This window comes from Rhinopithecus roxellana, chromosome 11 (assembly GCF_007565055.1).
Source record: "Rhinopithecus roxellana isolate Shanxi Qingling chromosome 11, ASM756505v1, whole genome shotgun sequence".
NCBI classification, from domain to species: domain Eukaryota; kingdom Metazoa; phylum Chordata; class Mammalia; order Primates; family Cercopithecidae; genus Rhinopithecus; species Rhinopithecus roxellana.
In genome coordinates this window covers 97,128,752-97,153,910 of record NC_044559.1, presented here as the reverse complement: position 1 = coordinate 97,153,910, position 25,159 = coordinate 97,128,752, and the positions used below count along the sequence as shown (strand labels likewise).

The following is a 25,159-nucleotide window of genomic DNA, read 5'->3' as shown; positions in this document are numbered from 1 at the left end:
GGGCTCTGCACACGTGGAGCCAAGGAAGAAATGAGGAAAACAGCTTACAAAAGCTTACGGGAGAGAGAGGAAGCCTACACTGGAAAGAAGGACCATGTTTTTAAAAACTCAGAAACAACAGCTTAGAGGTTTATTGGTCTGACAATAGAAACGATTGGAGAGTATGATGTTGCACCGAGTCTCCCTCCCTTCCAGAACTGCCCTACAAGAAGACAGAAGCCTGGAGGGTAAAACCTACAACACTGCCAGGCAAGTATTTTACCCAGAAGGCACTGCTCTAGCTTCATTTTCCATGCACTCGACACCCACAATGTGCTGGAGGTTCTCTGTATATTGGATTCTGATGTCCTTTTGGTAGGAGAGGCTGGGGAGGACACAGAAGCCAGGGATGTGATATGTACAAGGCCACATGGTTATTGAGAGTCAATATTCACACCCAGTCCCCAAATTAACTCTTGGCCTCTTTCCACAATGTCAGTAAGCCTTGGGGGAGATGTAAAGAGGAGCTTTAACTCCCAGGAAATCCTGGTGGAGACCAAAGGTGCTGGAATCCTGTGGGCTACCTGTCCCTGCATTACCCACACCATCTGAGCTGCTGCCCTTCAGGAACCAGTCTCTAGGGCAGCTCTTGCACCCACAGTAAAAGACAACAGACATAGGTACTTTCATGCAAAATCTTTATTTGGAACATGTATGTTACTGAGCAGGCCAGCCACCATCCTGAAACAGCAAGGATATTTACATTGTGCAGAGAAATACAAGAGCTTCTTGAAGACATTCATCTGTGCTTTGCCGGCATTTTATGTGTTGCTTTGTCCTGTTTCTCTCTTCCCTGTACTCATTATTCTTCATGCACCCTCACTTCTCATCACCTTAAGGCATCCTGTACCAGCCTGATCTGGGGGCGGTGACTGCAGCCAGCAATCGGCCATTACCAATTGTGTCTTTCTGGGACCCTTTCCACCTGTCTTAGGTATTAATGGTGCCCAAAGAAAGAATAAACAGATGAAAGTTTCTGTGGTTAGCTGGGCACGGTGGTGCACACCTGTAGTCCCAGCTACTGAGGAGGTTGAGGTGGGGATAGTGCTTGAGCCCAGGAGCTTGAGGCTGCAGTGAGCCATGACCGCACCGCTGCACTCCAGGCTGGGCAACAGAGCAAGACCGTGTTTCAAGGGGGGGAAAAAAAGTTTCTTTGGGGTTGCAAGGCCTTGTCTTCACCAAATTTTAGAAGTCCCCCTGAGATGTTTCTGCTTAACTTCTCTTACAGGCCTGTGAGGGCTCAAATTTCAGCTGACCCAGGTGGAGAGTATTTCATTGATTTTTATAATCTGGAAATGACTGCTTTTCCTCCTGGCTGGGACATATTGTTTTCATTTTTGTTTGCTGCCATATGCTTCTCAACTTGAACTTGCCTTTGTCTCCTTGCTCCATGGCAATGAATGTCTCACATCTCGGCTCTGCTGCAGGGCAGGGGTGAAGGAAGGTGGAAGAAAGAAGAGATGGTCCTTTGGCTTGGTTGTAAGCCCTAGCAGGGCCTGCTTTTCATACGGAAAGGGTTCCTCCTCACTTGCTTCAAGGCATGGGGATGAACGGCCAGACAATCTGGACTTGCCTTTGGGTTTAAGTTTCAGTCACTAAGCAGAGACCACAGAACAAGGACCTCCCGGTCCTCTGCTGTATTTGTACACACAAGTATCACAGAGGCTTTCCGAGGTCAGTCAGGAATCTGCAGGAGCCTTGGCTGCCTCCTCACACGGCTGATGAACCAAGGACTGTTTCGACGGGCAGGTTGCTAGCCCACATCAACCTTTTCAAGAGGCCTCAATCTGAATTTATGGTCTTAATGACTCCCTTTTTATTTCTTTCCAACAAAACCTGCAGGCTGGAGGCCATTCTTCCTTTAATGTTATTTTATCATCTCCCCCTTCTTAGTGTGGTGGGTCCCAAAGTGGACCAACCCACACTCCTGGAGAAGGACCTCCCGCCATGCAGATTCTTAAAGGTCACTGGAATGTGTCTCTTAAATCCTGTCCTGAGTAGCAACTCTCCTCCCACAGACAGATGTACAGAATCTGCAGTCAAAAACAAAACAAAAAGAAAAAGCAAAAATCCCCCAGGCCTGCAACAGCTTTGGCTTAAGAAACACACTCCCACCCAACATCCCATCTTTTAAGCTTCATCTCCCCTGCACAAATGGGTCTGGTAGAACAATGCTCCTAAACGCTAAACTAATTGCTTCTAAGAACTTACGACATGGGAAATGTTTCTCTAAGCTCAAATATGGAGAGAGAGACAATTCTGCTGCACTGGTCCCTTTGCAAGAGATGCTATCCTGACATTTAATCGTGTATTATTTAATCATTCAAAACAAACGATAATAAAAAACTCAGCCAGAACACACAAACATGATCTTTGGGAGTCACAGGATGAAAGGTAGGTGAATGCTGTCTTCCATCAGACCCTTCTGCCTCTGAGTTGAGAAAGTAGTTGTTTCAACTGATCAGCTTCATCCTTTTTCTTCAGAAGCCCTAAACCGAGATGCTGTCAGAATAAGTCATTTTGCTACCACAAAAAAAATGATCAGGGTCTGGTTTCAGAGTCATCTGAGTTTTAAAACACAAACTTCCATTAACAATGGCCCTTCACCAACAGTAAAATGGGGCAGCCAAAGTTCTACTTAGAATTTCCACATGAATGAAACCAGCAAGGAACTCTGCTAAGGAAACCAGGATCTCGAAGAACAGATTCATGTTTTAGGGACTTTAAAAGAAGAAATCCAAGCAGTTATGCACATGGACATAATCCTGAAAACCCAATCAGCGGCTGGGTGCATTGTCAGTGAGGAGTTTTTCTGTAGTTTGCAGAAACATGAGGTTGAAAGTGATAATATAGATATTTGGTTTTCAGTCATTCAGAAATTTTCTTCACAGAAAGGCAATTTGAGCTAAATTACCATCATTTATCCCTTCTTTTGCAAATCAAGAAATACTAATCCATTGCACATGTAATCCCTCATATAATTTTTAGTCCAAATGGTCAAAATTACAACTTTTAATTTTATGAGCTCCAAATTATTAAACACCAACAGTAAACTGTGTGCATGAGAACAACAAAGACAAATACAAAATATAGAAACTTTTTCTTCCAGCCACAAAAAAATAACAAAGTTATGTATGTACGAGAAATAGAAGCAACTGAATAATTAGTGTTAAATTCAAGACCTCTGGGAAAGCTGTTGCTGGTTATAGGCTATTATTTACCTTAGAATATGAAAGTTTAAAGGTCAAATTTTCAAGTTAAACTTTTAAAGTTACCTTTCCCCCAAAAAGATTTACATGTAGGCTTAAGTTTAGAACAGTTAAAGTATAAATGTTGATAATTTCAACTTAATTCAGAATGGTTTCAGAAAGATGTAACAGTTTAAGATAACAAAACAGAAGGGCATTGCAGTTTGGTTTGAGAATCACAGAAGGTACAACAGTTTTTTTTCCTCGGGGATCCTTCTCTTTCTCTTGAGGAATGAACTAAAATTCAGTTATTTTGATTCAAAGAGGTATTTAGATGGTATCAACAAAATTTCAGAGGAAGTCAGAATGGAGTTCATATACATGTATGGGTATGTATGCGTACACGTACATGTATACATGTGCACGTACCTAAATGTATATACACATATACCTTCTTACGTTTGCATTTAAAGAGGGAAGTAAGACCCCACAAAGACCTCCAGGCGCCTCAGCCCTTACTTGGTACTACCAGGTGACTTGAATGATTCACCAACGACAACAGTGTCTGAACTCTTCCCCACTCAATTTTTCCTGGGAAGAGGAGCTTTTTCTTTCCTCCGCATACTGCTGCTGTGAAAGCTGGAGTGCACTCTAACTTTTCATAAGAGCTGAATTCTGGACTGCAGATAAGTATTTTGAAAAGATTTGGAAAGATTTTTTGGGGCGACTTAGATTCTGTTTTGTTTGTTACAGTCCAAATACATAAAGTTGTTATGAAATAAAATCATACGGTGCAGATGAGAACAGGCCGGGAGAGCCAGGCCAGCCGTTTTAGGGCCAAAGGAGAGATCACCCAACGGTTCACATTTTAGGAATTTGAAATGTCTAAAAATAGATAAGGTGGTTTCTCTAAAAGAAAATAAAATGAAAGAGAAGGGGAAAAAAAATAAAAAGGAAAAGGAGGACGGGGTAAGGAAGGAGGGCAAGAGGTAGTAAGGGAAGGAGGGAGGGAGGGAGGGAGGAAGGAAGAAAGGAAAGAAGGAAGGAAGGAAGGAAGGAAGGCAGGGAGGGAAGGGCAATGATTTAGGGAATGTTAGCTATCAAGAATACCTTACTTAGAAAGAAGGAAAAAATGCATAAACTTTGTGCAGGTTAATGCAATATTAAACACAGTAGAATACATAGGCCTCATAATACTTTTGTAATGGCATATATATAACGTCCCCAAGCACTTTCTAAAAATATGCAGAGACTAATTCAAGATCATTCTAGATAAAAAATACGTATTTCTTTAAAGGGGTGGCATGGCGGGGTGGGGAGAAAAGCATGGTTTCAGGGCAGATCCCCACACACATACAAAGATAAAACTATGTTTTTTGGTAATTCTAGTTGATATGGCAGCAAAAATTGTCATAACAATGTTGGCTGGTTTTGAGAGGGTTATTTTCAAATATAACCTGATAGCTACATTTGTACAAAAATCTTTGTGAAAAGTTTATTTTATTAACCCTGTGATATGTCTATATTGACATTTTCTAAGATAAAATAAAAGTAGCAGAGTTGTCAGTGGGTAAGAGACAGAGCTTTAAAGCAAAAGTGAACCCTCTTTGGGTTCCTCTCACACAAAGGGATACAGACTCTTAAATAAAATAATACTTCCTTAAAAATCTGCCGCCTAACAATTGTTTACATCATAGAAAAATAGCATTTTCGTAAAAAGAAATAGTCACTTTGTTAAAATGGTCTATTTTAAACCAGCAATTATTTTTCATATAAAGAATTTCTAAATACCCATACAGAAAATAAAAATAGATAATACTGAGTGCAAAGCAGACAATGGCATGTTTGCAACTGATCAAAATATTTCACTGCCAGATAAATAATACTCTTAGTATATTACAATACAAGTTTTAATTTCTCAGGAACTTAAAAGATATTGCTTTTATTCTCTGTTGGCAAGTTACTTATAAGTAAAGTGACTTCCAGCAGCAGAAGGTCAAATTGATTAGAAATGGATCATACCTATTGATTCACATTTCCCCTAAACTGGAAGTGCTGAAACGCCAGGCAATAGCCTGTGTTCCAAACTCCTTCACAAGAGCATGTACTGCAGGCCATGGAGACACAGAGGGGAGCACACCATTCACAGGCCTTTCCAAAGCATTTGCTAGATCTTCCATGTTGAAATCTTCACCCAGAACGAGAGCAACACCAACTATTTACCAGCTTGGTCAAATCTGTCATGAGGGAGGGTTTCTGTGAAAACTCCTTCCTAATTATAGGCATTAAATCTTCATGCTATAAAAACAGATGGTTTCAACGGACGATCGCTTTATCGCCACAAAGCAATTCTGAGAGGATGGCAAGTTTCCTAGTGGCAGTGGTAAAGAATGTTATCAGGATGCTAAAAACCCAGCAGCTTCCAGCTTCTACATGGGGAAGTGGGCTGATAGACTACATTTCTCAGCTCCTTGAGAATACTCAATTAGCAACGGAATGCAAGCTCCGCCAGCATTTCCTCACACCCTCTCCACTCTGCTAGGGTCATAGGAATCTGTAAAAAAAGAAGAGAAAAGAAAATCAGCGGTATATTCAACTGCTCTATTTTCTGTTTAATCCTTAGACCACAAATTTGTCTAGGGAACAAAAGCTACAAATGTATAAAGGTTAATTTTTGGACATTTTAACAATAATGTTTTCACTAAGGAGTAAAACAAATTTGCCAAAAAGGCCTGTTTTCAAGGAATGTGCATAGTCATTACCCAAACACAGATGGGAAAATATGAACTGCTTAATACTTCGGCGGCTCCTTCCTGTTCACCGTGGAATATACGTCACTTTAAACGCAGTGTTTCCAAACTGGCAGTGATGTGTTTGGCTGATATTAAGGTAGATATCTTATCTGGCTGATATTAAGGTAGAAGTCTTATCTTTCTTTCTTCTTCTTCTTTTTTTTTTTTTTTTTTGGTAAGTTACAGCTCAAAAGAAAGCTTGCTTTAGAATATGCATCTTTGTGATCAAACGCTGTCCCTTGAAGGCGTGAGGATCCTCAAATCCTGACTGCCTGGCTGGCAAAGAGAGGCTTTCTGTCTCTCATCACCACTGACCAGCAGGCAGCCCCAGGGCTGGATGCTCACCTGTCAGTGGAAGGCTTCTAGAGCCTTCTAACACAGGTGTGTACCAGTCTGGGCCCTCACACTGATCCATTCTACTGCCGGCAATGGAAAAATCCCAATCTGTGCCCAGATGACCTGGATTTCTAAAACGGGACACCATGCAAAAGAGCAATCATCCTAAACTGCCACTACTGCTGCTGCTGGGCGCTGCCAAGTCCCACAACCTCCAATTCACAGATGTCTGTCTGGAATCCAGACAAACCTAAGGCTCATGCGTGCACCTCCTGTGGTAAGATTTTCCTGCCATAGCAGCTCAAAGGCTTCTTAATTTTTAAAGAAAAAATGTTTAAGCAATCTGGAAGGAGTACAACCATTATGGAAACATTATGGAAGTTCCTCAAAAAAAATTAAAAATAGAACTACCATATGATCCAGCAATCCCATGACTGGGTATGTATCCAAAGGAAAGGACATCAGTATGGAAGAGATACCTGCACTACAGCATTATTTACAATAGCCAAGTTCACTGCAGCATTATTTACAATGGCCAAGATAGGAAACTACCTAATCATCGAGGTTTTCATCACTGGAAGTACGGATAAAGAAATTGTATAGCTGGGCATGGTGGCTCACGCCCGTAATCCCAGCACTTTGGGAGGCCGAGACAGGCAGATAACCTGAGGTTGGGAGTTCGAGACCAGCCTGACCAACATGCAAAAACCCCATCTCTACTAAAAATACAAAAAATTAGCCGGGCATGGTGGCGCATGCCTGTAATCCCAGCTACTCGGGAGGCTGAGGCAAGAGAATTGCTTGAATCGAGGAGGCGGAGGTTGCTGTGAGCCGAGATCGTGCCATTGCACTCCAGCCTAGGCAACAAGAGTGAAACTCCATCTCAAAAAAAAAAAAAAAAAGAAGAAGAAAAGAAAAAAAGAAATTGTATATACACACGCAATGGGATATTATTCAGCCCTAAAAAATAGGCAAATCCTGCCATTTTACAACAACATGGATGAAACTTAAGGCCATTATGGTAAGTCAAAAAAGCCAGACACAGAAAGACAAATACTGCATGATCTCACCTATATGTGGAATCTTTTTTTTTTTTTTTAAAAAAGCTGAAATCACAGTAACAGAGATTAGAAGGGTGGTTGCCAGGGGCTGGGGTAAAGGAAAAGGGGAAATACTGGCCAAAGGCTACAAACCCTAAGCGATAAGATGAGTAAGTACTGGAGACTGAGTGCATAGGATGGTGACTTTAGTTACTAATGCCATCATGTACACTTGGAATTTGCTAATAGAGTTACATCTCAAATGTTCTCAACACACTTCAAAAACTGGTAACTATGAGAGAAGATGACTATGTTAACTGCCTTGACTGGGGTACTCATTTCACAATCTATAGATGAATCAAAACACCGTGTTCTATACCTTAAATATATGCAATTTTTGTCAATCATGCCTCAATAAAGCTGGGAAAAAAAGAAAAAGGAAAAAAAAAACAGCAAGCCTCAGCATGGTCAAAAAAGGTGATTCACTTAACAAAGAAAAAAAAAAAAGGAAATCTGGAAGTATCTGAAAAGTTAGAAAAACAATCTTTTGGCCAAACGAGGTGGCTCATGCCTGTAATCCCAACACCTTGGGAAGCTGCAACAGGTAAATCACCTGAGGTCGCGTTGGAGACCAGCCTGGCTGACATGGCGAAACCCCATCTCTACTAAAATACTAAATATACAAAAATTAGCCAGGTGTGGTGGTACATGCCTGTAGTTCCAGCTACTCGGGAGGCTGAGGCACGAGAATCACTTGAACCTGGGAGGTGGAGGTGGCAGTGAGCTGAGATCGCACCACCGCACTCCAGCTTGGGCAACAGAGTGAGACTCAGTCTCAAAAAAAAAAAAAGAAAAACGAAAAACAATCTTTTCTGAAATCTATCTGGACAACCGTGCATTAAAAAGGCCATAGACATTCCAGTTTCTCCAGCAGCAAAACGTCTTACACATCCTCCTCACTCCTTTACAACCTGGCTGAGACAGATGTATGATACAACAGGTATCACGACTGTGATGACGGAGACAGCGTTCAGAGTACTTTAAGCCCTACATTACTAACCAGATGGGATAGTCTCTGCATTTAGGAAAAGAAGTTTGCACCTGCTAAAACATCATCAGCTGCACGCAGGGATAATCTGGCTAAAAGGAAGGGGAGTTCACATAAGTTCTTCCTGACTGTTGATGCTTAACAACATCCATGAGACAATATAAGACATTAATAGCTGGGTGCTTCATTTCTGTGCTCAATCAGCCTCAGAGTGCTCACATTCTGAGAGGGTCCGCCTGTGAGCAAAGGTGTCTTTTTCTCCATTGAGAATAAGGTGTGCGGTCACGAAATTATGAGAATGTGTGGAAGTCACACTTCCGGCTAGTGGGAGCATCTGTTATTAAGATGCTTAGTTTCTTCTAGGCTAAGCCTCACATTACATAACATTAGGCACTGAACAGGCCATGCCATGTCTGTCTGTACCATCCCACCCAACACACACACACACACCCTTCAAGACCCTTATTATCTGTGCTGTGTTGTACCCACCATCGAGTGTCTTTAGATTACAGATGGTCATTTCAGCTCACATCTTTTCCGTGGTCTTCTGTGCCAGGCACCCTAGAGACACCTCCACGGGACATGCCTGCTGCCCACAGTCCCCTGGGCTCTTTCTTCAGCTCATGGACTGTCCAGGTCCAATAAAATTATAATGTGGGCCACAAAACATTACTTTATTTTTTAGAGACAGGGTCTCACTCTGTCACCTGGGTTAGAGTGCAGGGGCACAATCACAGCTCACTGCAGCCTTAAACTCCTGGACTCAAGCGATCCTCCTGCCTCAGCCTCGCAAGTAGTTGAGACTACAGACATGCACTACCATGCCTAATTTTGTTTTTCATTTTGTGTAGAGATGGGGGTCTTGCTAGGTTGCCCAGGCTGGGTTGGGGCGCAAATGATCCTCCTCCCTCTGCCTCTCAAAGTACTGGGATTACAATCATGAAACGCCACACCCAACCATCATTATTTTAAATTTTCTAGTAGCTATGTTAAAACAAATAAAAGTAAACAGGTAAAATTAATTTAAATACTATATTTCACCAAATATATTCAAAATATATAAAAATGATTGAGACATTTTAGATTCTTTTTTTGCACTAAATCTTTGGAATCTGGTGTGTATCTTACACTTAACAGCACATCTCAATTTGCATGAGCCATATTTCAAGTGCCCAGTAGCTGTATGTGACGAGGGGCTACGATATTGGACAACAAAGGTCTAGAGGGTAGGGTGGTTACCTGGAGAATTTAGAATCCTGTTTCCTGTGGGTTCCATTTCAGCTGAGGACAACTTATTGAGGACTGCCCTGGTGGGCATTTCACATATTAATGCCCTCGGAGAGGTGCTAATGTCCAGCCTTCTCATGGCGTGATCTGGCATCATGAAGCCTTCCCCGATTTCTCTCATTTTGGGCCTCACACAGATATCTCTTCTCATTCTTCCCCTGGACTCATATTAACAGGGTTTGCAACAGAGGATGATGGAACCGGGAGGTTCTGTGTACGATCAATGCCTGGGATGACACTTCCGAATTGGAGCATCAGTCTTCCAGCAAAGATGGGAATCTGTGACCCGAATTGGTTTTGGGCTGCTGATTTCGTAGCCAGAGGCATGAAAGACCACTAAAGACATGTGAGCTGAAACCATCAACTTTAGTCTAAAATAAAGACACCTGATGATACAACAGGCACGGCACAAGAGTGTGTGTGTAGGGTGGGGTGGTGCGAATAGACATGGCATGGCCTTGTGTTACAGTTCCAGAACAGATGCTTGAATTTAAGTGGGCTACAAATTTAGGAGCAATGAAGCAGTTCTAGCATGCTGGGGTCACGGGGGCAGCAGTGGGGTGGGGAAAAGATGAGGATTCTTATGTTTACAATGATTAAATACATCAAAAGGAAAGCAAAGTCCAAGCGCTTATCAGTGACGTAACAACAAGGCTTTACTCTAACTTGTGAAGCAACAGTGAGCGGAAAAGTGGACATATGTCAAAAGTATTACCACCTCCATCACATGACCTCAGCTGTTCTCAAAAAGGAGTGATTTTGAATATTGAGGCCTGGTGACCATCACATGAAAGGCCCATAGAGGGCCACCTGAGCAAAACAAATGTGAGAAATCGTCCCTAATGGTGCTCTCCCCTCCAATTATGGTCATACACCACAGAACAATGTTTTGGTCAACGACGGGCCACATAGATGACAGTGGTCCCATAAGACAATAATAAGCTGAAACATTCCTATCATCTAGTGATGTCATATCATAGTGCAATCAATTTCTAAACAAATGTGGTATAGCCTAAGTGTACAGGGTTTATAAAGTCTACAGTAGTGTAGAGGAACTCTCTGGGCCTTCACATTCGGTTACCACTGACTCACTGACTTGCCCAGAGCAACTTCCAGTTCTGCAAGCTCCATGCATGGTGAGTGTCCTATAAAAGTAGTCCTTTCTTTTTTTAATATTTTATACCATATTTTTGCTGTGCATTTTTTTTTGAGATGGAGTTTCACTCTTGTTGCTGAGGCTGGAGTGCAATGGTGCAATCTCAGCTCACTATAACCTCTGCCTCGCGGGTTTAAGCAATTCTCCTGCCTCAGCCTCCCAAGTAATTGGGATTACAGGTGACTGCCACTACACCTGGCTAATTTTTTTGTTTTTAGTTAGAAACGGGTTTTCACCATGTTGGCCACACCAGTCTCGAACTCCTGACCTCAAGTGATCCACCCGCCTCGGCCTCCCAGAATGCTGGGATTACAGGCATGAGCCACCACGCTCGGCCTCTACCTTTTCTTTAGATACATTTAGATACACAAATGCTTACCATTGGGTTACAATTGCCTGCAGTATTTTACACAGTAACAGCCTGTACAGGTTTGCAGCATGGGACCAATAGGCTCCACCAGGAAGACTAGGTGTTTAGTAGATTCTACCATCTAGGTTTGTGGAAGTGCACTCTCTATGGCGTTCACACAATGATGAAACTACTAATGATGCATTTCTCAGAGTGTAGCCCCATTAAGCGACACATGACTGTACTTGAAAATGCCCGAGGAAGCTGTCAACATGAGTAGCTCTCTAGCTGCAGATTTTTGGCCATTTTATTGTGTATTAGCAAATGCATCAGATGGAGAAGAGAAAAAAATAATTAAATGCTCTGCTTGTTAGTAGCGATGGTTAAAATAAAAAAAAAAAAAAACCAAAAAGGTCATGAGGGAGGTGTTGTTAATAACTGGCTAAAATGAAAGTCTGCATTACCTGGGTGTTTTTAGATACCTACTGGACCTTCTCATGCTAAACAGTCAAGCTAAAAATGAGGGAGTGCTTTTCTGCACTGGAAATTCTGTGTTATCAAATACTCGCTGGACTGGGCACCATAACTGAGGCAGGAGGATTGCCTGAGGCCAAGAATTCAAGACCAGCCTGAGCAATGTAGCAAGACCTCATCTCTACAAATAACTAAAAAAATAGCTGAGTGTGATGGTGCATGCCTATAGTCCCAGCTACTTGGGAGGCTGAGGCAGGACAATGGCTTGGGCCTAGGAGTTCAAGGCTACAGCGAGCTACAATCATGCCACTGCACTCCAGCGTGGGCAACAAATTGAGACTGTATCTCAAAACAATCAAAAACCTCCCTGAAATAGGTGTCCATGAACTGAGACATAGAAATATTTACCAACTGCTATTTTATTATAACAGGATTTATTTGTCTTATTTTAAACTCCTTAAAATTTTCAGGAAGATGTAGGACTGAGAAAATCATCCTGATTTTATAGATGAAGAAATTTGCTTTAGAAGTCTATGACAAGTTTTAACTAGCCTTAAAGTCTAGTGGGCAGATTTTTTGAGGAGGAAGGGGGACTGCAGAGGAATTACACTGAAGACTACAATAAATCCTGACTGCTCAAAAAATGGGCAGGTAACTCTTCTCCACCACAATGGCAAAGCCTTCACATTCTCAGTATTCTCTACCACTGCAAAGCCCCAACTTGTCCAACTAGAGGATCCAAAGAGCCCCGATGAAGGACTTTTTCAATCATGTATTTTGCATAAGGAGCAGAGGAACAACACTGGCTAACACCCCTAAGAATCCCACTGTATTTGGGGAAAACTTGAGAGTGCCCATGTACATTTTTTTGTTCAATAGAAATCTCTGACTACTTCCAACTGAAACAATGGCTCTTTTCTATCTGCTTCAATATTCTTGGGTTTCAAAACAGAAAATAGAAAGGGGTAGGAGGAGCGGAACCACCTGTTGAAGACTGGGTAGGAAGACGGAAGGGCCTAGCTCAGGAGAGAGCATTCCTCTAACTCAACTTGTGGGGCCAAGTTTTTCTTTTTCCCTTACTGTAAAAAGGCTTGGACTGGTCCAGGCTCAGTGGCTCACGCCATAATCCTGGCACTTTGGGAGGCCAAGGAGGGCAGATTACCTGAGGTCAAGAGTTCAAGACCAGCTTGGCCAATATGGCAAAACCCCGTCTCTACTAAAAATACAAAAATAAACTGGGCATGGTGACACACGCCTGTAGTCCCAGCTACTTGGGAGGCTGAGGTAGGAGAATCGCTTGCACCCAGGAGGCTGAGGATGCAGTGAGCCAAGATCGTGCCACTGCATTCCAGCCTGGGTAACAGAGTGAGACTCTGTCTCAAAAAGAAAAAAAAGGGAAGGAGAGACAAGGGGAAGGGAGGGGAGGGGAGGGGAAGGGAAGGGGAAGGGGAAGGGGAAGGAGAGGGGAAGGGGAAGAGTAGGGGAGGTGGAGGGGGGAGGAGAGGAGGAAAGGAGGGGAGGAGGGGAGGAGGGGAGGAGACAGGGGAGAAGAGGGGGGAGGGGGAGGGGAGGGAAAGGGAGGGGAGGGGAAAGGAGAGGTGGGGAAGGGAAGGGGAGGAGAAGGGGAGGGAAGGGAAGGGGAGGGGAAGGGAGGGGGAGCAGGCTTGGACTAAATGACAGAAGGTCCCATCCAGTCCATGGCTTATGATGTGGATCTTTCGACATTTATCTCAACTCTTCTTCTGATCACCTGAGCTCAAGAGTTTGAGACTAGCCTGAGTAACATAGTGGGATCTCGTCTCTACAAAAAAGTTAAAAAATTAGCTGGAAATGGTGGCGCACGCCTGTGGCCCCAGCTACTCAGGAGACTGAGGTGGGAGGATCGCATGAGCCCAGGAAGCAGCGGAGGTTGCAGTGAGCAGAGATTGCACAACTGCACTCCAGCCAGGCGACAAGAGTGAGATGCTATCTCAAAAAAATAAAATAAATATGCTGCAAGATGTTGAAGTTTAAAGATGGCTTCTGGATAATTATTCAAAAATGAGGAATCTTTTGATAAAACAATTCCCAGGGTCAACTTGATCTTTTCTGAATATGCAGATTTACATTATCCACCACCCTGGTATTCTGTACTGACTAAAAACTCCAAATGCATACCGAGCACCTGCCTGCCTGCCTGATTTCTCACCTGGGCACCAGAAGTCTTGATCCACGCTCTTCTCCTTTTGTGCTGCCGGATGCTCCTTCTCTTCCCTGGAGATGCTGCCCTTAGAGACAGAGAGTGAGTGGTCCACTCTCTGAGCCCGGTCCCCACTGCCAGGAGACACAAGGCCTCCCGGGAGCCCAGCCTGGCCCCTTGTGGTGGCCTTCAATTCCTCGGCCTCTTCCTGGGAGTCGGCATTCCTGAAGCTCAGGAATCTCATCCGTGACACTGAGCTCACCTCTTTCATTCTCATCAGGCGGTCAGGGTCTGCTCTCCTAGGCGGGGAGGCCAGTTTCTCTTGTAAACTTTCAATCACTTTGGAAGGGCTTCTGAGTCTCTTTTCTGAGCCTGCCACACTTGGAGTTCTTTCTACAAAATGGAACAAAGTGGACCTGAAGGGTGGTTTTGTCTCCACATCCTTTCGTTCGAAGAACTTGGACTCCAAGGGGCTGGGCTCAGGCTCAGGGATGGGGTCTGTGCTGGTGACAATCCCGTCCACATCTGAGTGCTCGAAAGCCTGAGGAGCCCGTCTGGCACTGTCCCTGTCCCCTACAAAGAGAGGGCTCTTAGTCCAGCCACACTTCCTCCTGCCATAAAAGGCATCAGTGGACACCCTGGGGACATCTGCCGGTGCTGGGCGAGATGGCAACTCTTCCTGGGGGGACTCTGGGGTGTAGGCACTTGCATCGGGCTCAGCAGGCTGGTTCTGTCCCACTATACGGGTGCCCGGCAGGAGGGACTCCACTGCTACCTCAATGCCCAGGATCCTTGCAGCCCTGGCTTGCAAGGACTCACCTGGGGGGATTTCTATTGTGCTCGCTTCACCCAAAGACCCCTCTAGCTCGCTGGCACCCTGCTCTTGCCCAGGGGTGAGCCCCACAGACCGTAAGTCTGGAGCTGAGAGCCCTCGGTTCTTGTTAGACAGGGACAGCGGGAGCCCTGTGCTCCTCTCTCCACCACTGTCAACCTTCCGAGGGACCGTTTCACTTGGTTTCACAGAGCTGAAAGCACTGGTGATTTTCTGACTTTCCTGGGGCTCCCTAGGTTTAGCTGGATAGGATGGGGGCAGTGGTTTTGCATCACTTGATCTTGAAGACATTCTCATCACAGGAAATGGGCTATCTGCCAGCTCATCCATTCCATTGCTAACCTCCAGGTGTCTCTTCTCTGCACTCATGCTTCCGTCTGCTGACCACAAAGGTGCATCGCCACCGTCTTCCATGCAAAAGCGGCCTGGGGATGGAGGCCAGGCACGTGGGTGGCCAGGCTGCAGCTCCTCACTCCAGCTCTCAGACTTATTCTTACCTCTTCCCGACCTGCACACAGGGCTCTCCGGCACCCACACCCTCGGCTGTGGCTCAACCCTCATTTCCAGGCTGTTTCTGCGGAAGCCCACATCCTCCTGTCTGCAGTGAGCACGGTTCTCCTGCTGTGGCTCTGCCTCACTTTCCTCACTGCTGCTACTGCTGCTGCTACTGCTGCTTTCTTCCTCTTCCTGGAGCTCCTTGTTAAAACTTTCTAACTGACTGATCAAATCCCAGGGACGACGGCTGACCGGTTTCAGGAGAAACTGCCCAAAGAGTTGTTTACTGTTGCACGGGCCTGTGGGCTCCCCCTTCACCACCTCCCGCTTAGGCCCAGGGTGGGCTCCACGCCCGTGGACATCCGCGCAGGGCTGACTTTGGCCTGCTTTTGGCACCGGTGCCTGATCTACGGACAAGGAAGTCCTTGAGAAAGCACTGTTGCTGGATGGGCTGAGGGACCTGTGGCCTTTCAGGTTACGGGCACTTGGCCTCTGTTTGTGATCACTAGAAGGGAACGCTGTGTGCGTCTGAGCTTCGGAGGCAGCAGGGTCCGAACGTTTTGGACTCAAAGCGGCATAACTCGGCCCTCCTGGCTTTGCACCAGGGAGCAGCTGTGAACTTTGGGGTTCCTCGGAGAAACTGGTTTGTGTTTGCTGATCTCTGTACCGGTGCCCTGGCCAAGAGCCAGAATGCTTGAGTTCTCTGTGCTTTGTAAGGTGGATGAGACTGAGGTCATTTGTTTGTCTGTCTTCTTCTGGTTCCCCTAGATCTTGTTTTTGGAACTCCGTTCTCCCACCCATGCTTCCTGTGAGGGCCTGCAACTCCAGGTCGGTGGAAGACATGCTCAGCAGACTCTGTTCTTGCAGAGCCGGGCTCTTATCAGACCCATTCTTTTGATCAGCACTGGGCTTTAAGTCATTGTTGTCCATATCTCTATCTGGCAGATGTGATTCTGATTTCACTGGGATAGAAACCAAACAAAATATAGTCTCATTCATTTTTGTCTTTGAACTGTTCTTGGTACGAGTCCCAGTTTGGAACTTTTTGAGCTTGGTTTGAGTTTCGCAGGTGCTCTCGCCCTGTGAGTATGGGGAGGAAACTTGTCTCCCAGTGTGCCCGTGCTGGCTGCCTCTCACATCAGGCCACTGTCCCCTCGCCACACAGTGGCCTCTCTGGTCAGGGAGGCCACTGTTTTCCCCATCCCCGGGGAGCTGGCCCCACAGCCACCGGGGGCTGGGATTGGCCAAGACCGGGCCTCTCTGATCCCCCGACAGGGGTATTAAGCTCTGTGGATTCCAAATGGCACCATCAGGCTGCATTCCTCCATGAGCCAGCTCTTGGGCAGTGACAGGACTGGAGTTATATGATTTATCGTCAAGCTTTATGTCTTCACAGAAACCCTGGGGCTGAGCTAGTTTAAAATGTCGTAACCGTGGATCATCAAAGGGAATGTACTGAACGAAGCCATCGTAGGCAGTGACGGGTCGGGGGTGTGCAGGGAGCCCCTGAGGCGAGCGGGTGCTCGCACCATACTCATTCCCAGTTCCAGGGGGGCCCGAAGGAGGCTGACCGCTGGCCCCAGCCTTCTCGGTCGGAGACTGCTGTTGACTGTGATCACCACATACATTTATGGGCACTGTGTCTTCCAGGTAGGGGTTTGGGATGTTCTGTGGGGGCGATCTGTATGAGGGCGGAGGCACATACACTGGAGGTTCCAATCCAGGGTCGGACAGGCAGAGCTCATGCCTGGGGACATAGGCGTCCATCTGCTGGCTGTCCTGAGAGTCACTGCTGTCCGCTCCTCCCCTAGACTGCTGGTGCGAGCTGTAAGATGGGGGCTTGAGGGGCCTCCCAAACTTAGGCCGGGGAAATGGGGCTGAGCTGCCACCCTTCTCAGAATTCCTCGTGGAGTCCAAATTCGGTGTGCAAGTGGGAGGATATGGTGGCATTTTAGGTGAATGTCTTTCATTGAATGGAATGGGAATGTCGGTGCAACTCAGACTCTCGGGGGAAAGAACTCTAGGCAGTGAGCGGGATTTCCCTTTGTTTTGAGAATTCAACACGTGTTCTCCTTGAATGAATGGGTACAGGTCTTGAAACAGTCTCTCCCCATCCCCATCAGACATCTGCCTCCCTAATTTCCTTGACTGGTTCCAACTTTCCAGGCTGACATTCTGCCACTTGGCAGGACCCGACATTCTCAATTCTTCTTCCCAAACTGGCTTCTTCATCACATGCTCTGACCTTCCTCCAACTTCCCACGGACCCTCCCTCATGTGGACAGGCAGGCTGTGAGCTTGGGCCATTCCTCTGGCCTCCAGGTTTTCATGCTCCCTCGGCTTCTGGCTCCTGGCTTCTTGCCGTCCTCTCCTCCGGTAGGCTTGGTCGTTACCAGTGGGGGGATGAGAGGACCATGCTGAGGTGGGTTGATTATAAAACCTACAAAACAAAGAGTCACAGACGTTAGGCACAGAAGAAATATGTCTTCATCTGCTTCTGTGACTGGCATTCGAAGTCAAACTCAGGTCAGCAACTTGGAAAACTTGGTTCCCAGCCACAGTACTTGCCAGCTTGAAAGAAAACATATCCCATTAATTATGGTTGGAAGACAGCCACATGTTTTGGCATCAAGGGCCAAGAAGGGGCAGCAGTGGGCAACCCACAAGAATACAGGGATGTTGGGCATACTCCAGAGATGTCAAGGTCCTTATAAACATTAAAATGTTCGGTGGGAGGCTGGGCACCATGGTTCATGCTTGTAATCCCAACACTTTGGGAGGCCAAGGTGGGAGAATCTCTTGAGGCCAGGAGTTCGAGACCAGCCTGTGCAACATAGTAAGACCCTGTCTCTACACAAAATTTAAAAATCAGCCAGGTATGGTAGTGCCCACCTATCTCAGCAACTCCAGAGGATGAGGTAGAAGAATTGCTAGAGCCCAGGAGATGGAGGCTGCAGTGAGCTGTGATGGCATCACTGCACTCCATCCTGGGCAACAGTGAGACCCTGCCTCATAAGAAGACCAAAAAAATGCCCAAGGGAATGAGGGTTAACCATACAGCAGCATTTTTCAAGGTGTGGTCTTGGACCACTTGCAGCATATTGCTGGCTCAGTCCAGACATTCTGTGCAATCTCTGGGAGGGAATCTGGGAACCTGCTTTTAAAAACACTGCTTTTCAGCAGGGGTTCTGAAACTTTTAGTGAGAATCAGAATCACTGAGTACTGGAATTGCTAACACACAGATTGCTGGGTCCCATCCCCAGCTTCTCATCTGGAAAGGGGCTGGAGAGGGGCTCTATAATCTACAAGTTCCCAGGTGATGCTGATGCTGCTGGTCCCAGGGCCTTACTTTGAGAATCATCATTGCTGGTGGTTGTTCACTCTGACTGCACATTAGAATCCAGGAGGACTTCAAAAATCCAGATGCCAGGCTGTATCCTAGACACATTACATTACAATCTTAAGACGTGTGGGTGGTAAATGCAGGGGGAGGCAACCAGGCATCTGATATTCTCCAAGTGTCCCCAGGGATTCCCAGTGTGCAGCCAAGACTAAGAAAGATGTCTCTAGCAGAGTCCCCTCATCTCTCTGATGGTAAGCATCACCCAGTGAGCTTGTAAAATATACACATTACCAAGTCTCTCCCTCTGAAAGTTCAGACTTGGTAGGTCTGGGTTAGGGCCCAGGCATTTGTATTTATATTTTTATTTTTGAGACAGGGTCTTACTCTATCACCCAGGCTGGGTGCAGTGGTGTAATCATGGCTCACTGCAGCCTCAAACTCCTGGGCTCAAGCAATCCTTCCACTTCAGCCTCCCAAGTAGCTGGGACTGACTACACATACTTCACCATGCCTTGCTAATTTTTAAGATGTTTTTGTAGACATGGGGTTTTGCTGTGTTGTCCAGTTTGGCCTTGATCTCCTGGCCTCAAGAAATCCTCCCACCTCAGCCTCCTCATGCATTGGGATTACAGACATGAAGCATCACACCTGGCCCATCTGTTTGTTTTTTGTTTTGTTTTGTTTTGTTTTTTTGAGACTGAGTCTCGCTCTTTCGCCCAGGCTAGAGTGCAGTGGCACAATCTCAGCTCACTGCAACCTCCACCTCCTGGGTGTAAGCAATTCTTGTGCCTCAGCCTCCCGAGTAGCTGGGATTACAGGCGCCTGCCGCCACACCCCGCTAATTTTTGTATTTTTAGTAGAGACGAGGTTTCTCCATGTTGGCCAGGCTGGTCTCCAACTCCTGACCTCAAGTCTTCTGCCCACCTCGGCCTCCCAAAGTGCTGGGATTATAGGAGTGAGCCACTGCACCCGGCCCCATCTGTATTTTTAACAAGCACTTCAGAGGATTCTTATCCCCTGAATTTTGGGAAACACTGCTAGGGCTCACATTGAGATTGACTAGAGGAAGAGGGGAGCCCTGTTCATGGGGTGAAACTCTCTGCAAGGCAGGAAATGGTAGTATCAAATGCAGGGTGTTGTTCACCACTGGGCCACACATTAGGATTTCCTTGTGAGCCTTTAAAAAATACCAATGCTCAGGGCCCGTCTCCAAATATTTGGATTTAATTGGTCTAATGAGAAGCCAGTATATTTCAAAATCTCCCAACTGACTCCAGCATGCCTGGAGAGTTCAGAATCACAGTTCTAATGCAACCAAAGGAAAGTATCTGAAGAACATAATGTGCAGAAATATTAAGCTACTACCCATGAATGATCAGAGATTAGGGCCATATAATAGGCAAAAACCATTAACTGGAAGGAAGTTCAGGGGACTCAATAGTTTCGATTAACCATGGGCTGGGCTGACACTGAAAAATGTTTCAAGTCTGAGATAGCTGTTTGCTTTTTAAATTATTACAGTAATGGATTCATTGTTGAAAATGAATGTTGGAAGAATATAAAAAAGTACAAAAAACAAAAATTGCTTATATTCTTTCTACTCAGACATGGTTACTTTGATACGTATCTTCTCGCCTGTGTGTATGAGGATGTGAATTTTTGAACAGCCTGAGTATTCTACTAGGTATCTGGCATTATGTGAACATTTCAACATTTCCTGACACTTGTAGCACAAACAACAGAAGCCACTTACACAGTGGTTGCTGTGTGCTAGGTACATGCCACATGCTTTCTGCCTACTCATTTAAGCTTCACCAACATCCTTCTGAGGTAGGAGCTACAGTCATTACCATTTTACAGAGGAGGAAACTGAGGCACAAGTGTTCAGTAACTTGCTTAGTACTAACATTTACTGGGCACTCATGCTGTACCATGCATGGTGCTAAGCATGCCAAGTAAATTATTTCATTTCAACGTTATAATTACCACTATTCCCCACTTTTACAGATAAGAAAACTGAGGCACAGGTAGGTTAAATGATTTCCCCAAGTTGCACAGCTTGCAAGGATTTGGGAAAGAGTTCTAAGCCAAGAAATGGGAACCTAAAGTGCTCAATTAACCCCACGTTTCACTTCTTCTAGTGTCATGCAAACCCCCTCAGGTGCTTAATGTTCGTGGATGAGTTGTATTCCCTCACACACACGGGAGTTACTTAACCCTTCACCAATGTTGGACATTGATACGGATTCTATTCTAAAACACTTTGAGACACACCATTGTTCACAAACACGGGATGCAGATCTCAGATCATTTAGAGTAAGTCCTTAGAAAAGAAGTGAGTAGATCATGGGGTGTTGTGTGACACATATTGTCAAAATGACCTTAGATAAACTACCCAATTTATAGGCCCTCCTGTCGTGCAGAGGACAGCCGGTCTTGTTGAACCTTTTCATCCCCAGTTATTACAGCTATTTTTCCCCATAACTTCTCACTACTTTAATTTGCATTTCTTTGATTACTAGTGAGGTCAATTTCTTTTTCCCCGTGTGCTTAGGTGTTATTATACATTTTGTGGTTTCAAATGATTCCGGCAACACAGTCTGCTTTTCAGCTGGTGGCACAGCGAGCGAACACAACATGAAACCGGGAGGTGCAAGGCCACCAGTTCTATGCAGCAACAGTGCATGAAGCCTGGGAAGAGTCCCTGCTGGGGACTGGGCTGCAGGAGAGCCCTTCCAATCACAGAAGCAGAAGGCTGTGGGCAGGAGCCCTGGTAAAAACTTCTATTTTTATTGCTACTATTCTTATTTTGGAATTACCTCTCTGCCTTAAAAGGTAAAGACAGACCCTCAAACTCTATCCAAGGCCGGGTGCAGTGGCTCATGCCTGTAATCCCAGCACTCTGGGAGGCTGAGGTGGGTGGATCACCTGAGGTCAGAAGTTCGAGACCAGCCTGGCCAACACAGTGAAACCCCGTCTCTACTAAAAATATAAAAATCAGCCGGGTGTGGTGGTGGGCGCCTGTAATCCTAGCTACCAGCTACCCGGGAGGCTGAGGTGGGAGAATCGCTTGAACCTGGGAGGCGGAGGTTGCAGTGAGCTGAGACCATGCCACTGCACTCTAGCCTAGGCGACAGAGCAAGACTGAACCTCAATAATAATAATAATAATAATAATATAATTCTGTATCTGCTTCTACCCCCTGATAACTTGTTAGGCAGCCACTTACAGCAAAGCTTAATTATGGGCTGGCAAACCAGAAAATATCCAAAATCAATCTGAGGTAAGGCATTTGCCACTGAACAGCCTCAATGCTTCTGTGTTAACAACCTGTACGTGGTATAAGCTGTCTTAACACCGGGCACAGTAGTAGGAGATCATTTTCTTTTGTTGGCACTGAAATTATGTTTTGAGCATTTGAGTTTTGAGTGCTGAGAAGGGGGCTTCCTGGTCAGGTTCTATGCAGATTATTCATTTTGAAAGCCATCACCACTGGCCCCCCTCCACATCCCTTTCCTCCCTCTCTCCCCACTTTAGCTGAGCCAGGCTTGCAGCTCCAGAAGCTGCAGAGTCCGCCCTTGGGGACTCCCGTGTGACCGCCCATCAGTAGCCTGTGAAATGCTGTAGAACATGAACCACTGAAAAGTCTTCAGCACCTACTGTCTCTAGGCTCTCAGACTCTATAGAAAATCCAAGGTCAAGACTTAAAAACTACAATGTAAGAAGGCATTACAATTGTTACACCCCACTGTGAAAGGCGAAAAGAAATCATTAGGAAGTACGTGGTTGGTGCTTTGCACCAGAAACAATCTACCCTCTTACCTCTGCTCTTAGGCTGATGGTGAGTGGGCTTGTATTAAGCACCATTCTCATTCCTGACAGTCCTGTGAACGCTTTCCTGGATTGCCTGACTTTAGGGAGGAAACCATACCGTATGGCTTTGATGCATTTTCTCAATTGATATTTGGGTTTCACAGTGTGCTTAGAGAAGGGGCTAAAATCCTAAGGTGCTACTTGTGCAAGTACATGCCACAAGCATAATCAGAAGACAGATAAAAAATGACAGAAATAGGACAAGAATACAAACAGCTCGTCACTTCCTACAGAGGGAGCGTGGTTGGTTTTCTTCTCCACCCAAAAATGTTACATTATCACTTTAACTTTGTCAAAACTGCCATATATAACAAACCAAAATAACTAAGAATTTTGGGTTAAACTTCCTTCTGTTTGCACAAGGTGCCAAAATTCCAATTTAATAAAAACCCAGGTCATCTGGGAAATTTTAAATTATCCACTTTACAACGCAGTCCACATATCATAGAAAACTATAAACCATTTAATTAATAAACATCTATTTTGTACCTAGCAAGGGCCAGGCTCTGACAGGTGCAAGCGCACTCACCATGGGAATTGCTCTGGTAGATTTCTCCTTCAGACAAGTTAGCAAGAATGGCTCTTGTAGTAGCTTCGCTATAAGATGCCCATTACCAGTTAAAATGTGCACTGCTGCATATGGTTTCAAAGCCAAAAATATATTTTCTGATATGTTTAAGGAAATGAGATCAAATTTTTCTTTTTAGAAAAATGAAACTAATTATCTTACATTTTAAAAGACATTAACAATGGCACTTTTAAGAAAACATGCTGAACACATTAACACAGGGTGGGAAAAAGATAAGGAAAGCAAAGTGGAATGTGATCGCCCAGACAAATTGTGTCCACGAGTTCAATGGGACAGGCAGGGTCTTTACACAGAATTCCCGAGCGAAGAGGACGGAGGTGAAACAGAAGTTACTCTTGCCAACAGCCCCATCTCTCATCTCAGGAGAGATGAGACCAACGAAACAACCGCTAGCAACTGCTTGGGAAATATCTGAAATATGAGCATGTGGAAAACAACATGTTTAACGGAAAATGAGCAAATCTACTCACTGCATATGCAGCAGCTAATTATGAGAAAAATTAGGAGACAGTTCTGTTCGTTCACACAACTCCTTCTCAACCACAATGGAAAATGATACCCTTCTTTTAAAAAGTGAAAGTCTCCTTAGAATAGCAACATTTGCACCGGGCACAGTGGCTCACACCTGTAATCCCAGCACTCTGGGAGGTTGATGCGGGCGGATCACCCGAGGTCAGCAGTTCGAGAGCAGCCTGACCAACATCGTGAATGAAACCCTGTCTCTACTAAAAATACAAAAAATTAGCCGGGCGCGGTAGCAGGCGCCTGTACTCTCAGCTACTTGGGAGACTGAGGCAGAAGAATGGCTTGAACCCAGGAGGTAGAGGTTGCAGTGAGCCGAGATCGTGCCACTGCACTCCAGCCTGGGCAGTAGAGAGCAAGACTCCGTCTCAAACAAAAAAAAAGAAAAGAAAAAAATAGCAACATTTGGAATGCCTGTAACCATTGGCTTACATTCTCCATCTTCTCAGGGGCCTCCAAGGTCCTTCATGAGCCACACTGACTTGTTATCACTGGGGCAGCTACAGCCTGGCACTGGGCCTGATACCCAGCAGCACGGGATAGATGTGTGGATTAACTTAAAAAATCAGCTAGAGGCTTGCTGCCCGCCTGATGAACTGGGGGTTCTGTGGGAAGTGAGACAGACAGTTACCCTTCCCTCCTGCATGAACAAAATCCTGAGCCTTGTCCTCCCATGGGGGCCCTCAAAGTCCAGTCAGCTGTGCTTTGCTGTGGTCATTGGGGTGGGGCTGGGGAGGCCCCACTAAAGCCATGCCTTTATCCAACGATCCCTTCCTGGTTCCCAAATCTGCAGTCTAGCAGATGCCTACTGCTTTCCATTGCTTTCCAACCCTAGTGTCATGTTCTGGACCAGTGGATGGTCATGGCATGTTGGCCTAGCCTGTTCCTTCAAAAGCCACTCCCCTTCCACAGGCATCTGTATCTAGCCATTGGTATCTAGATGCAGAAACCGAGCACCAAGGCTGTAGGTCTCACTGAAAGAGCCAGGAGCAGCGTTCTCTTCTGGTTGGCAGAAGGGGCTTTGGGCATCTCTTTAGAGTGACTCATATTCACCAACCCCAGTGTCAGGTGCCTAACATGCTTCTGCGATGGCCTCAGCCATGTTCCATTCCAGAATTTGCTCTGAAAGCTGTCTGGGTCTGCAAGCCTGCAATTTCATTTTTCGGCATGCCTTGGTCTACTCAGTACCACCCTGCGCAAACGTCCCTCTGACGCAGGGTAACGAATGGGCTAATTTTGGAAAGGGGAAATCTGGGGTCCAGAGAAGATGAAGACTGAAGTATAGAGGTTAGCATAAAATTAAAGGTCAGTCAGAAAAGAGAAAACTGCTCTGAAAATATAATGGATAAATATCAGTCTTCAGCAAAGTTCAATTTGAACAAGAATTGTAGGTTGCACTGGCAGAATTGTAACCAGAAAATCCACAAATGCCGAGTCGGACTGCTAATGCATTGTCAGGCCTGCTTTTTATGATGTCACAATGAATGACTCTAGATGACAGACAGTGCAGATTCAGTTAAAACATAAAGTACCTGGCAGACTATTTCCGGAGGTTACAGTTTTTTTATTTAAAAAAAAAAAAAAAAAAAAACATACACAAATAATGGGTCTGGAAG

At 45.4% G+C, this 25,159-nt stretch overlaps 1 protein-coding gene across 1 annotated transcript in view; it reads right to left on the bottom strand.

Moving 5' to 3' along the window:
- Nucleotides 1-660: 660 nt before the first annotated feature.
- JCAD (junctional cadherin 5 associated) overlaps nucleotides 661-25,159 on the bottom strand; it is a 46,459-nt gene continuing 21,960 nt past the window's right edge. Inside the window, exons 3-4 of the mRNA XM_030941218.1 lie at nucleotides 13,898-17,655; nucleotides 661-5,781 (exon numbers count right to left, since the gene is read on the bottom strand). Coding sequence (XP_030797078.1) covers nucleotides 5,747-5,781; nucleotides 13,898-17,655 — 3,793 coding nt within the window. The 3' untranslated portion in view covers nucleotides 661-5,746. The remainder of the gene's footprint in view (nucleotides 5,782-13,897; nucleotides 17,656-25,159) is intronic.